The 14,172-nt window shown below is 41.5% G+C and overlaps 1 protein-coding gene and 1 pseudogene across 1 annotated transcript; both read right to left on the bottom strand.

Moving 5' to 3' along the window:
- Positions 1-560: 560 nt before the first annotated feature.
- On the bottom strand, positions 561-4,544 carry LOC149379312 (Pre-mRNA-splicing factor 3). The gene is made up of 6 exons (XM_089603292.1): positions 3,899-4,544; positions 3,359-3,643; positions 2,887-3,231; positions 2,589-2,783; positions 2,339-2,496; positions 561-1,668 (listed from the first exon to the last, which is right to left on the bottom strand). The coding sequence occupies exons 1-6, from the start codon at positions 4,430-4,432 to the stop codon at positions 792-794; spliced, it is 2,394 nt and encodes a 797-aa protein (XP_089459418.1). The 5' UTR covers positions 4,433-4,544; the 3' UTR covers positions 561-791.
- A 3,340-nt stretch (positions 4,545-7,884) lies between these two features.
- LOC149379311 (putative receptor-like protein kinase At2g39360 pseudogene) lies at positions 7,885-10,914 on the bottom strand (annotated as a pseudogene).
- Positions 10,915-14,172: the final 3,258 nt, after the last annotated feature.

Raw genomic sequence — 14,172 nt, 5'->3', positions numbered from 1 at the left:
ATCTAGTACTAAATGTGTCACGGAATCATCAGTTCGTGAACGATTTGGTACTAGATGTGTCAATATTTGGATTTTGGTTGACAAGCAATTAGTATTATTGCTGTGAATTTTCCAAACAAAAAACCAAACCTTTGGACAGAAGAAAGCTGGTAATCTTAGCTAATCACAAGACAACATTAACTAGCTCAAATTATTTACTGAAAATGATATCTATGACCTAATTCTGAATCTTTAGCTACAAGAGATGAGCGTGAATCGGAAATTATAGTTATAGACCCTATTGACAAAGATTCAAACGCTGTCACCAATTTCAATAGTCTGCACTCTGAAAGTAGAATAAGCTGTCTTCATGATAAACATTTTCAGGGAGTTGAGAACATTGCTAGCAAATAGTCTGACAAACAATTGATTTAAATCATATTTTCTTAATTAGTTATATCATTAAAATGGTTTTGGCCCCGTGTCTAGTGTATTCGTTAGAAACTTGGAAGCACAAAGAAAAACTCTTCTGTAGGCTAGAAAATATACCATCAATTAGCAAAGCTAAACAACTCAAAATCAAAAACCAACAGCGATTTGCATGTATTGATACCAATATCAGCAAGCCAGTGAATGAAAGGTGGTCTATATGTGCATGCAATTCTACAAACATTGTTTTACAAGTCAACGCATGAACACACCAACATGATTGAAAGGCATTAAGATTGATATGTCAATCTTGAGAACCATTAGCTACCAAAAATCCCATATCAAAGCAGATAAGGAGAAATTACTTGAAAACAAAGAGCAGACTAAACTTCGTCGGTAAAGTTGACGGCGAGATCCCAGTAGTGAGCGACTCCTGCATCGGCGTAGATTTTCCGGGCAGCGGCTTCGGTCAGGCACTCGTGCATAAAAAATCTGTTGAAGGCTGGTTTTGCGACGCTCCCTTGCCAAACTAAGACACACTTGTTCGGGGGTTTATCGTCTTGCTCATCTTCGTCCATGTCCTCGTCTTTCACAGCAGTAGCCCAGTTTATTCGCCTGAGCATGACTTTACCGTACCGCTTGATTGATTTGCTCCCACCTTCAACGACGACGACAGTGATTCCGTCGGCAATGGCCGTGCATCCGGTCAGACGGTTCTCTCGGGCAAAAACGTCAACTTTGAACCGGGTCTGAGGGTGAGAGAGGTCGTTGATCTTGTACACCGAAACTAGGGTCTCCACCGAGTTGGGATCGTCGAAAAGCTTTCTCTCTTTCTTCTCGCGGCGCTCGGCGGGAGTGAGCTTACGAGCGGCGTTCCGGTCGATGTGGGCTTGTTCGCGCTCGGCGGCTGCGCTCCTGATCTCCTTCTCCATCTTTGTCGGGTCTTGTGTCGCTTCCGATCCAAGAACTTTCATCAAATTGCTCATTTTGACTTTCGGTTTCGGGGGTTCTAGAAGCCCTTGTCTGATCATCTCCTGCTTTTCTCTCTCTCTGGCAAGCCGCTTCTGGGTACGCAGTTTCTTCTGTTCCTTCTTGGTAAGCTTGAGTGGTTGAGGCGGTGGAGGAGCTGGCTCTGCAGGAGGCTCAATTGGGCGAGGATGTTCAACATAGATTGTCATTTTCTCCAACTTTATGGTGCCTTCAGGTATACCCTCATCGCCAATGCCAGCATAAGTACCAGAATGCAAAAGAGGTACATCCCTGAAAAAATAGCAACCAAAATTACATACATCTCATGGATGAATAATATCTCAACACGAAGATGTTCATAAAATTACATACATATCGCGAATAAATACCATCCCTGCGCATAAAATATTCATCTAAGTAATGAAAGAACTATGAAGCTGCACAAATAGATTGATACATCTGATCTTTTATAATCATCAACTTCTAATACTTTGGATGAAAAAAATTCAACCATACGTTTAATCGCCTTGGACACTGTTTGGAAAACTCATTAAATTACATAGAGATATTCGAACATGACAGTCTAATAGAATATTCAAATGGGGCATTAGAGTAGCATATTTCAACTGGTGTTAAGAAGGGGGGATGACTTTTAAAAGTCTTTTATTTAAGAAAATATTCTTCAATGAATTTTAATCCATATTTTTAATTTATTAAAAAATAATTGGAATTTTCCCAATGAACTTTAATATAATCTTGTAAAGAAAAGTGGTCTGATTTACAAACCACACACTAATAATTTAACTAACGTTATTACCTGAATCAGTCTACCATATCTAAAGCTCTGGAAATATTAAGAACCAAGAATATGATTAAAATTAATAAACTACTGATCAACCATTGACATAAATGAAATAAAAGAATTATCACCATAAAAGAAATTTAAGAATCATCGCCTTACCACCACTCAACTTCAGGAATAGGCTCCTTTGTTTTCTCTTTGATAACTCGCTCAGAGACTTCAATCAGGTTTGGATTTATATCGGGAGCAGCCTTTGCCTTCGCTAACTGAGCTGCCTTTGCCCTGTGCTCTTTAGCTTGGGCTTCACCAAATTTGCTCTGCGTAAGACAGAATTGAACATAAGAAAAAAAAATACAGATACATGATTAATGGAGGCAATGAATAAGAGTTCAACTACAACAGCAAGTACCTTCAATTTTATACTTTCAGCATCTCTAGACCATTTTCCTTCTTCTACAAACAGGAAATTCATCCTCTTAGGCCGCAAGATTTTCGTTTTGTTAATACCCATGCCTCCATCAAAATATGGATTGGATTCCGGATCCACATCAAGTTCAGGTTGAATAATCTTAAAAGCCTCTTTCTTCTGTTTATTGATGTTAACCTGTAAATATATACATATATAATTAAAAGTAAGAAATCAGAATCCAACACAGCCAAATACAGTAGCAGACAATTCATTCACCAAACTCAAAGAATAACCAAACCTTAAGGGTGCTGAGGTAACTTGGTTTTGTCACATTCACTAGATTTCCATTCTCGTCTATTTCTCTGCCAAGTGCGTCCAGACGAAGAACTGGGGCTTTGGAAGGCTTCTGAGGAACAGCCTCCTCAGTTGCAGTACTCTGTCCTGGGAACAAGTTTATAATGGGACCAAACTCTGGGTCCTGTCGAAAGCCCATCCTGGCAGCCAACTCTTGAGCACGCTTTACAGCTTCCAAATTATGAACAGTCTCAAGACCAGCTTGAGCAGCCATAGCAGAAGTTGCTGATGAGATAGATACTACAGGCTTTGGGACAGTCTCTGCATTTGAGCTAGCACCTTTGTTCAACTACAATGAAAATCCCATGAAAATTAATGCATACATACTGAACATAAATAAGAAAGAAAAAGCGAGCATACAACAAAGAGATGACTTTCCGTGGCTGAATTTATAAAATTCTCTACGAGCAACTTACAAGGGGAATTCTCTTCATTTTCGCTGCTAGCTCTTTCTGCATCTGTAAAGCTTTCTTAGCTTTAGCTAAAGCATCAAGAGACAGACTGCCACTTTTTCCCGCTGTTGACGAAGTCCCATCTGTACTAGATTTTCCAGGAGCCTCATGAAATCTGCTATTACTAACTCCCTTATTTTCATGTGTGGTAGTAATCGAAGATACCTTGGTAGGAAGGAGATGACTAGGGGCCGAAGGGGTTTCGGGCAAACCTCCCGATGCCATGGAGAGTGGTCCAAGAACACCAACCTGAAATATTACATAAAAAATACCATTGAGTCAAAAGCTAACACTTAGCATAATTTCATAATTTGTACATTACTCATTAGATAGCAAAGAGTGCCATTGGAAACTTTGAGAACCTGATGCAACTAAAAACAGATATACGAAATATGCTGATCCAAACCTAACTCCATTACTGACGAAGTTATTCTACACATCAAACTAAAAACATATTGACAAGAATCTAATATGATGATATCTAAAAGGAAAAGATGAACTCACATTCCCCGCAGAACCACTCCCATTCGTTTGGCTCCGGGAATTATCGCCCCTTAGATCGGCCCTGTCATCGTCATCCTCTTCCTTAACTCGGCGATCCTCTAACTTCACACTCTCACAGGGAATTCCATTCTCGTTTCCCTCATCTTCCTCTACTTTCACGGCCTTGTCCCCAAACCTCCGTTTCTCCCTATTTCTGCCCTCATCCGAAACCCTAGCCCTCTTCTCTACGCCATCGCTGTCCTCGCTCCTCTCCCTCTCCCTCTCCTTCCTCTTCTGCCTCCCCTCAGTCGCCTCCGGCTCGTAGGAGCGCTCGCGATCGCGCGAGCCTTCGCGGCGAGACCTGTGGTGGTCGCTTGGCTCGTGAGAGCGTTCGCGCTTTGAATCACGGTTCGATGACCTGTGGTGGTGGCGGTGGTGGTGATCGGAGTCTCTGGAAGAGCGCTTTTCCTCGTCGTCGCGTGAGCGATGTTTGCGGTGGTCGCGTTCGTCCCGCGAACGCTTGCTCGTCGTCGTCGATGTCTTCTCGTAATCCATTTCTAGGGTTTCTCAGACCGTTTCCTCTTTCTTTTCTCTCTCTCGAGCTAATTTACGTCGCTCGAATCCTATCGACGGGATTATATTTTCCCTCTTTTCTACTTAAAATTTAATCCAAAACAAAACAAGATTATTGAAAAATAAAATAATTTATATAAACAAAAGGAATATTGACAGCTATAATATCATTGGTTTGCCACTTACCAAAAATCATCAAAAACACAAATATTGACACATTTAGTATTAGTATTCAGCCCACTGAGCAAAACTATTATACCTTCAAATATAATTTTAAAAAATAAAATAAAACTTCTCTCAACTTACACATTCTTTTTCCTTCTAAACTTTCTTCGCACGATTGTGTCTCTTCACATTCGCTCATTCTCTCTTTGAACGTCGCTCAAATCCCTCATATGTAAATAACATCACAAGTTTTCATTGTCCTCTATGGTTGACGATATAAGCGACGACAACTGAATGCGTTGCAGGGGTCAGGTTCAACCGAGTGTACAATGTTTGCATAAAGCTTAGGTAATTCAAGTTGATAGAGAATACCACTCTCTTAGTATACGCATGATTGTACTCACTTACCACTATACTTAGCATATAGACATTTCCGACATTCCTGTATGCGATTGGCCACATTAGATATAAATTTTAACAAATTGTTATTTCGTGACAGTTGTATCACGAACTGTATGTATTTCGTGACATGTCTATCATAAACTACACACGATTCGTGACACAAGAGTCACGAAATACATGAAATCATTCACATAACCCATTTTCGGCTAATTAAGAATTCTGAAACAAGGACCAACGAAGAAGACGATGAGCGAAATCACTAAAAGTTAACAAATTTGTTAAAAGGAATTTTTGGATCTCGACACAAAGCATGAAAAGAAAGGATTCTGAATCAAGGACCCACCCACGCTAAGACGATGACAAACGAAGAAGACGATGAGCAACACATTCACAAAGAAGCACGAAGAAGAAAGACAGATTCATGGCGGGATTCAGGGGAGGAGGACAACGAGGGACCTAAAACTAGGAGGACGACGAGCACTCTTTATGGGATTCTGGCGAAATTCACGACGGGAGTCTAACCAATGAAATTGAATTTGAGCTAGTCGCCAATGGAAAACGGGAAAAGAAAGCGTTAAAGAAAAAAAAACGAAACCCAAAAGAAAGCGTGAAAGAAAAAGAGAAAAAGGGAGGAAAAAAAAAGGAAAATAAAAAATATTTGGATTGAGGGTAGTTGGGAAAATATTTATTTCTCACACCTGATTTTAGTTCTAGATCTGTGAATATTTGAGTTTTTGGTGATTTTTAGTTAGTGTCAAGTCAATAAGTAATATTGCTATCAATTTCCCAAAACAAAATAATAATTAAAAAATATATAATTTAAATCCACAAAATTAGTGGCACCTAGCATACTCGGTAATTTCAAACCGCCTCCATATTGTGGGTTCAATCCCTACATAATGTCTTTCAAAAACAAAACATCCACAAAGCTCGTGGTGAATTAAATGTGTTTGGTACTTGTTAATCCACCTAGTTGATTGAAAAAAATATGATTAGATAACCCAATACTAGAGTCGTAGTAAAGGATGAATTTCGGTAGATAAAAAAGGTTAGGTGATAAATATGTTTCATAATTATCATGAATTTCGGTCGAGCATTTCGATACTATATATACAAATTGCTTTGAATTTTCAGGGTGATAACAAAATTTGGATGCTCGAGACTTAACTGGCTTAATATAAAGTATTTTGAAAGTCAAAGAACATCGGGGCAGCAAAATAGTGTGTCAATGTGCCACTTTCTAAGACAATTGTGTGTCGCGCCAGTTACCAGCGTGCCGCGTTTATACACAATTTGTTCTCCAAGAGCAGCACATTGGGGGCGCTACAAGTGGCGTGCTCCGCTACCCTTATTTTTGAAGCAAGACCCTGCACCAGTCAAGAAATGCAACGCAGTATCTTACGAATTTCAGCCGTCTTCCGCGCTAAATACGATGCTCATACATTTTGATTAACCATTTTAAGCTGTGGGATAAAAAATGAATGCCTTAGATAGCTTCGAATATAGCCTAGTACCTCACTTAGGAGGGGGCACAATTTTCATACTTGATTTTGAAGCTTTCCTAATCTGGTTTTTGAGGAGTTTTGAAGATTTTGAAGTGAAGAATAAGAAGACTTAAGAGATCCCATATTCATCACCATCCCATAGTACGTTTATCTTCTCTTTCTTTTTCTTTTACTTTGTTGAACTTCTTTATTGTTTCAGTTGTGAAATCATCTAGTTTTACTCTTTTGGATTGTCATCGAAATTTATTTGGTTTTCGTGTCTTAGATTATCATTGCAATGATTATTGGTATGAGCTAATTTAATCCTGTAGCCAGGATTGAATTTTGATTAGTGGATTTCAAATTAATGCATTGATGTATGTTTATCTCTTGTTTGGTTGTTGATTTAAGTTTTGTTTAATGTTTTTTATTGTTTGATCACTATTATAATGGTTTTAAGATTGTTTTGAGACAGAGGTGATAAATAATTGTACTCTTGCTTAACCCAACATAAGGCAATTTAGAGCTAGCAATAACTTATACATTGTGTAGTCTTTTAAACTCCTGGTGCATTTGTAATTATTCTAATAGAATTAGAGACCGAGAGAGGTGATAGTTTAACAATTAAATTGATTCGTTAGCGACTCTTGAAAGATTAGTGATTACAATATGTGAATGTGACTAACAATCATGGGATAGTACTTGGTGGGTTTGTATTAGAAAGCCCCGACTTTTAGATCTCGGTGAAATCACATCACAACCTTTATCATTAGAAAAACAACCAATTTTTTTTGTTGCTTTCGATTTGCATTTTTTTTTTTTTTTTTTATCAGTTTAGTCATTCTCGTAGAAATTACCGTTCTCATAGTTATATTGATTTCAATTTGAAATTCTAGCTTGAGTAATTCAATGGTAATCACTTAGTTCTTGTGGGTTGGACATTCTAATTTACAAAAATCTAGATTATTTGAGAGACAAGTACACTTCCGTGGTAAATATGGCAAGAACTCTTTGGTATCATTGTCGATGATTAGGTTTATTATAGTTAGCCTTTCAATTTGAATTCTTATGTTTCCTTTTTAGTAGCAATTTATTTATTTTTAGATCCAAGTTTGTCGTGTTGTTTTGACTTTGAAGTTATGTCTATTGTCTTTTAGTGGTTTATCCGGAAGATGATTTAGTCATCTTTCGAATTTGTCGTTCGAGTTTTGTTCGGGTTTTGTGTTAGTGCAGGCATTCGAACGTCTATTTCTACGGATGGTGATACTCGAGCGTTTTGGTTCATAATTCCTGATTCATCACTGTCTTCGTCTCAAAGTCGTACCCATTTATCTAATGAGCTGCGTCGAGCTATCTTATCCTTAAAAAAAAAACTCTCATATTCGAGTTGCTACTTATTACCATGTCGGTATATCCAATCCTTGTCGAGATATTGTAAAAACTTTGAATTGGAATCTAACTCTTAAGTATACAATGTACATATGGCAAGATCACTTGGGCAACAAACCGAAAAAAAAAAAAAAAAAAAAAATCACACGCAAGAAGAAACATAAGATAGAACTTTCGTTTTGTTTCTCTCTGTTGCTGACCAAATCTTCTACCCATTTTGCTTACAATACAACTTCATACATATATATGAAACTTGCTACACACACTAAGACGCCCAAAAACCACCATTCCATTCCAAGGAACTTCACAACGGTGAGTGAATGATCAGTCGCTTCTTCAATCCACATCCTCTTTCACCATCTGAGCAAACACCTTGCTCATCGAAATCCCCGCGAGATCGCCCAAGCTCACCGCGCTGACATCGGTTACAGTCTCCGTCAGCACATCATCGCCGGCGAGCATTGTTCTCTCGTTGCCGCCTTGGAGCCGAAGAACGGTCTCCAAGTTCCAGAGCACGTCGCCCATGGAAGGCCTGAGCGCGCCTCGGTCGGCCAAGCACTTCTCGACGGTCTCCCAGAGCTTGGCGAGCGACTCGGGGCTGACTTGGTCCGCAAGGCGCGGGTCCACCACGTCCGAGAGCCGGCCCTGGTCGCGGCGCTCCATGGCCCAGTCCACGAGGTTGGCCTCGTCCCGGGGCAGAGACGGGTCCACCACGGCCCGCCCGCACAGAACCTCGAGCAAAACGACCCCGAAGGAATACACGTCCGATTTCTGCGTCAAGCGTTGGAGGGTTAGGTACTCCGGGTCGAGGTACCCGAAGCTGCCTTTCACCGCCGTGGTGACGTGGGTCTCGTCGGCCGCGGGGCCCGCCTTGGAGAGCCCGAAATCCGCGACCTTGGCCGCGAGGTTTCGGTCCAGTAAAATGTTGGCGGTCTTGACGTCGCGGTGGATTATGGGCTTGGCGGTCCCGGTGTGGAGGTAGTGGAGCGCCCGAGCCGAGCCGATGCAGATTTGGAGCCTCTCGCGAAACGAGAGCGGTTCGTTTTCGCTGCCGTAGAGCCGGTCCTTGAGCGTGCCGTTTTCGACGTGCTCGTAGATCACGATCATCTCGCCGTTCTCGTCGCAGTACCCGATTAAGGACACCAAATGCCGGTGCCTGAACTGGGAAAGCATCTCGATTTCGGTCCTGAATTCGGCGAGCCCGTTGGTTGATTCGGCGTAGCCTCTCTTGATGGCCACCGCGGTGCCTTCTTCTCCGAGGACCCCTTTGTAGACCCGCCCGAACCCGCCTGCCCCGATCACCATCTCCTCGCTGAAGCCCTCCGTGGCCGCTCGGATCGCCGAGAGAGGGAATCGGTATGCAATCTCGGCCCCCGAGAACACCCCGGCCTCCTCGGCCACCACCGAAACTTTCCCTCCCCGCCTCCTTCTTCTCCGGCACCGGAGAAGAAGGACCGCCAAAACAGCCACGACAAACAGCCCCGCCGAGACTGCGATCCCGACTACTACAGCGAGCTTCTTTCTCGGGGCAGCGACGGTGGTGGTGTTGGTGGTGCCGTCGGAGGAAGAGAGCGAGCCGGCGAGTTTCATGATCTCGAGGCCGTTGAGGAAAGCGGAGGAGACAGAGTCGCTGACGCTGCGAGGCCCGACGGTGACAAACATAGGATCTCCGTCGCGGTGGGTCGCTTTCACGACGGTGTCGATAAAGTAAGGAACGCCGACGGAGTCCGAGCTCTGGTCGGGTCTGTCGCCGTAGCTCGAGACGAGCTCCGAGTTCACGTACAGGCTGAAGAGCGGCTTCTTCGGAGCAACCACGTCGTTGCCGAGGTTGCAGAAGTGAAACCTGAACAAGTACTCGAACCTCGGAGCCACGCCGGTGAACCACCACGAGAGGTTCGCGTACGCCTCGACGCTGGCCATGTCGATCTCCGTCGCGGTGCTATACACCGCCTTCGGAGCCACGTTCTCCGACGAGGCTCCGGCGACAGAGACGACTTTTTCGGGGCCCGAGACGAACCGCGCTTGGGTCAGAAGGAACGGGCCGTCAGCGAGCCAGGACCGCCACAGCGTGTCGTTCTCCGGCGAAACCGATTCGTTTCCCATGTTCAGCCTGAACACCGTCTCCAGAGCCCCCGGGGTTTCCCCGGGGAAGAGCTCGTCGGGGACAAGGACGACCTCGATCGCGTTGACGAAGGCGAACGAGTCTCTCGCCGGAGCGAAAGTGAGAAGAAGAGCTTCGAATTCGACGTTCAGCCAGTACTCCTTCACGACGGCCGGGCCTTTCTCGACTCGGAGCTCCTCCGAGAGGCTGAGATTCTGCGCCGCCACCGAGAATCGGGCCTTGGAGAGATCGTAGAATTCGTCGGCGAAAGGAAAGAAATAGAGGCGAATCAAGTGCCGGCCTGGTTTCCGAACACGGAATCTGTAACCGGAAGCTTCGGTGAAGACCCTCGCGGTTCTGTAGAGCTGCGACGAGACTGAGGAGTTCGTGGTGACGAAGATGCTCTCGGTCTCGGAGGCCTTGGGATCGGCTCCGAACATTCGTGTGCCTATCGACGTGTTCGACGACGAACCGCAGTCTATGCGAAGAGTACCTGAGTCGACGACGACGTCGTTTTCGCCGGAAACACACGGCGGCGAATGAAAGACGGTGCAAAAGACTAAGATGGCAAACACAGCAACGCCGTCCATGGCTAGCGCTGAAAGATATAATTCATAGAGACGGAGCAAAGGGAAAAGAAAAAAAAAACAAGAATCAGTCTGAAGATCAGAAGTCAAAAGAAGAGAGGTTTTGATTATTTTTTATTTTTTAATTACAACAAATGTCTATGACGTTCTTATTCAAACGTTATTAAGAGGGCACGCCAAACACAATGAGGATTGAGGACAAAACAAGGGTTTATTAGGAATAACTAAATGGAGAGCGACTTAAATTAAAAAAATGGGTGGTTTTTTTAATACGTTGGTTTTGACGAGTTCATGCAGAGGAAAAAAGTATACGATGGATCATGGATTGGATAGGATCGGAGAAGTTAGTCAAAAAAGTGGATTTGAATCTCTAATTAGACAGCTATTTTGGGTGGTTAGTCTTCTCATTAAAAGAGTTTAGAAAGTCACTTTAATTTCACTTTTATTATTGTTTTTTCTCTGCACAAAATAGACGTTGTTTTCTCGGTCCCATTGAAAATTGAAATAGGAAGCGAGAGAGAAAGGAAATAAAGTAAATGGAGGTTTCGTGGGTTGTTTCCCTTATTTTTTAAGACCAAAGAGAATATTTGGTAATTGATTTTATTTTAGTTTTTATTTATGATTTAGAAGAAAAAAACAATTTTAATAATTTCAATTTGGCCACAGATTTGGTATAATTGTGAGCCGTTATATTGTCGTTTCCGTGAAAAAACGCGGTTTCCGCAACTACCCGGCACCTGTCAACAAAATCAATGAAATGGGGGTGTGTAATCTGCTGTGACCGACTCTACTTTTAACTTCTTCTTCGTTTTTTTTTTCTTCCCTTTTTATAGCTTACGACTTACGAGTATAATACACGCTAATAACTTCCTAATTATTTTTTTTAATGTTTTCAATCTTATATTATCTTGTAAATAATTAATTATAGTGGCATTAGCTCTTAAACTTCAACATTTAAGATGTTTAACATTTTATGGGGTTTAAACTATCTTGTTCTCACACATTGGTGAAAGTATGTTGAATGGTGCCGTATAAAAGAGAAGTTATTTTACAATACATGAAATTTGTAAAATTGTCAATGTAGTTTATATTGCATAATAATAATTAATCAAAATAAACGAACATTAGAAGACAAAAATACCCTTGATTAAACATGCAATAACCAAAAATACATCAATTAAAAAAAAGTAAAATAAATAAATGGAAATAATAATAAAACACATAAAAATATAACTCTTCATATTATAGATTACAAATATCCCTAAAAGTTTGAAAATATATATATATATATATATATAGAGAGAGAGAGAGAGAGAGATTTTCATTGTCGAGCTGCGTTTCTGTAAAAACATTTATCGAAATTAACAATAATAAACAATAAACACAAATATTTACATACATATATCGACATTAACACAAATTTACTTACACATTAAAAAAATGAACACAATTATACTGATTCGATTGCATAAACAAATATATATATATATATATATATATATATATATATATATATATATGGCAATAAATCATACTGCACTACTAACTAACTACCTAATTGGAATCCATAAAAAAAAAAGAAAAAAAAAAAGAGAAGCAGAAACCCATTCTTTCATGAGAAATTGCCCCATTTGCCACCAATTTCATAACATTTTCCCACTTTCCACCAAAACACTAACACTTGTACAAAAAAGACCTTTGGGTGCGACTTTTTTCGCACCCAAAAGTCAATTTTCGCACCCAAAGATATCTTTAGGTGCGACTTTGGGTGCGAATTTTCCGCACCTAAAAGTCTTGGGTGCGAAAAGTCGCACCCAAAAGTCTTGACTTTCGGGTGCGACATTTAGGTGCGACTTTCCACACCTAAAGTCGCACCTAAAAAGTCATAAAAAAAATGGCGACATTTAGGTGCTTCTTCGCGCGGCGAGAACAGCGAGGAGGGCTTGCGGAGAGTCGGCGGTGCCATCTTCGCGCTGCTTGACCACACCGTCATCATAGCCTCGATATAACAACATCAACAAAACATAACTCAAAATTCGAATCTAAGAACTTACACAATGAACCACACGGCCAAGTGACCAAAATCAACCAAATTCGTCCAAAAATTTAACCCAGCCAAGAAATCTGAAATCAAAGGACAAATTCAAGTCATAACCATCAAAATCGAGCTCAATGAACATCACAACCAAGCCAAAACCTCATATTTCACTCGGAAATGAAAACCCCCAAATCAAACTCTCAACCCTAACTTTCGAAATTCTTGGCTGAGAATGAAATCTCCTTACCTTGCTCGCGAAACAACTCCCGGACATTATTTCTCGCTCTCTGGCGTCTCCTCGTGGGCGGCGCGCTCGGCGTCTCGCGGCGGCGCTCGCTTCTTCTCAACCCGCGCGCACGTCTAGTGGCCCGGTCTCGGTGGCTGTCGACCTCGCTCTTCCTCCGCGAGCTCACTCCCTCGCTCTCTTCCTCTCTCTCTCGGCCCTTCTCTCTCGCACGCTCTCTCCTTCTCTCGGTCTCTCTCTTTCCATTTCTCTCTTCTTTCTTTTCTTTCTTTCTTTTCCTTTCTTTCTTTCTTTCTTTCTTTCTTTTCTTTTATTTTCTTCTTTTTTTTCCCTTTCCCGTTTCTTTCTTTCTCTCGTGTTGGTGAAAACAAATATTTTGGACTTTTGGGTGCGACTTTGTCGCACCCAAAGGTATGATGAACTTTTGGGTCCGACTTTTCGCACCCAAATTTAAAAAAATCAGCGAAATTTTTTGTGCGACTTCAGTGACTTTTGGGTGCGAAAAGTCGCACCCGAAAGTAGTTTTGGGTGCGACGTTTAGGGTCGAAAAGTCACACCCAAAAGTCATCCGCACCAAAAAACTGTATTTGTAGTAGTGTAATTTGTCCCAAAATACCACCGAGATGTCAACATTGTTGACATCTCATAGTGAATGACAAAAATAGATGTCAACATTGTTGACATAGATGGTGGCATTTTGGGACAAATTAGTGTTTTGGTGGAAAGTGGGAAAATGTTATGAAATTGGTGGCAAATGGGGCAATTTCTCTTCTTTCATTGTGTATATAGAGAAATTGCCTCATTTGCCACCAATTTTATAACATTTTCCCACTTTCCACCAAAAGACTAATTTGGCCCAAAATGCCACCGAGATGTCAACATTGTTGACATCTCATAGTGAAGGGCAAAAATAGATGTAAACATTGTTGACATAGATGGTGACATTTTGAGAAAAATTAATCTTTTGGTAGAAAGTGGGAAAATATTATGAAATTGGTGGCAAATGAGGCAATTTCTTTATTTTTTTAGAACATTGCTTTGTTCAATAAGGGAATAAAGAAAACAAATAAAATAACGTCGTATCTGCAGAAATATCGGAGAGAAAAGAGAAACCAAATCTCAATTCGTCAAAGGATAACAGAGTCAATAGAGCCAGACTCAGGCATATATAGATATAGGTGCAGATATAGAGAAGCTGAGCGAATCTTCGGAGATGGTATTCTGAATCTCGGCACATTTGAGAACGACGTTGTGATCGTTGAGGCTTTCTTCTTCCTTGATGAGGTAATCGGAGTTACCATTTTTGCTATTG

This window comes from Urtica dioica, chromosome 12, assembly GCF_054948205.1.
Source record: "Urtica dioica subsp. dioica isolate 48M chromosome 12, U.dioica_male_clone48M_v1_H2, whole genome shotgun sequence".
NCBI classification, from domain to species: Eukaryota; Viridiplantae; Streptophyta; class Magnoliopsida; order Rosales; family Urticaceae; genus Urtica; species Urtica dioica.
This window is presented reverse-complemented; position numbering and strand designations above follow the sequence as displayed.

What these genes read in the sequence shown, in the direction of transcription:
- LOC149379312 (XM_089603292.1), bottom strand. Translation starts at nt 4,432, where the DNA reads ATGGATTACGAGAAGACATCGACGACGACGAGCAAGCGTTCGCGGGAC. An exon ending in GGAGTGGTTCTGCGGGGAAT is followed by an intron (nt 3,644 to 3,898) that starts GTGAGTTCATCT and finishes GTAATATTTCAG; the next exon opens with GTTGGTGTTCTTGGACCACT. An exon ending in ATTCCTGAAGTTGAGTGGTG is followed by an intron (nt 1,669 to 2,338) that starts GTAAGGCGATGA and finishes CTATTTTTTCAG; the next exon opens with GGATGTACCTCTTTTGCATT.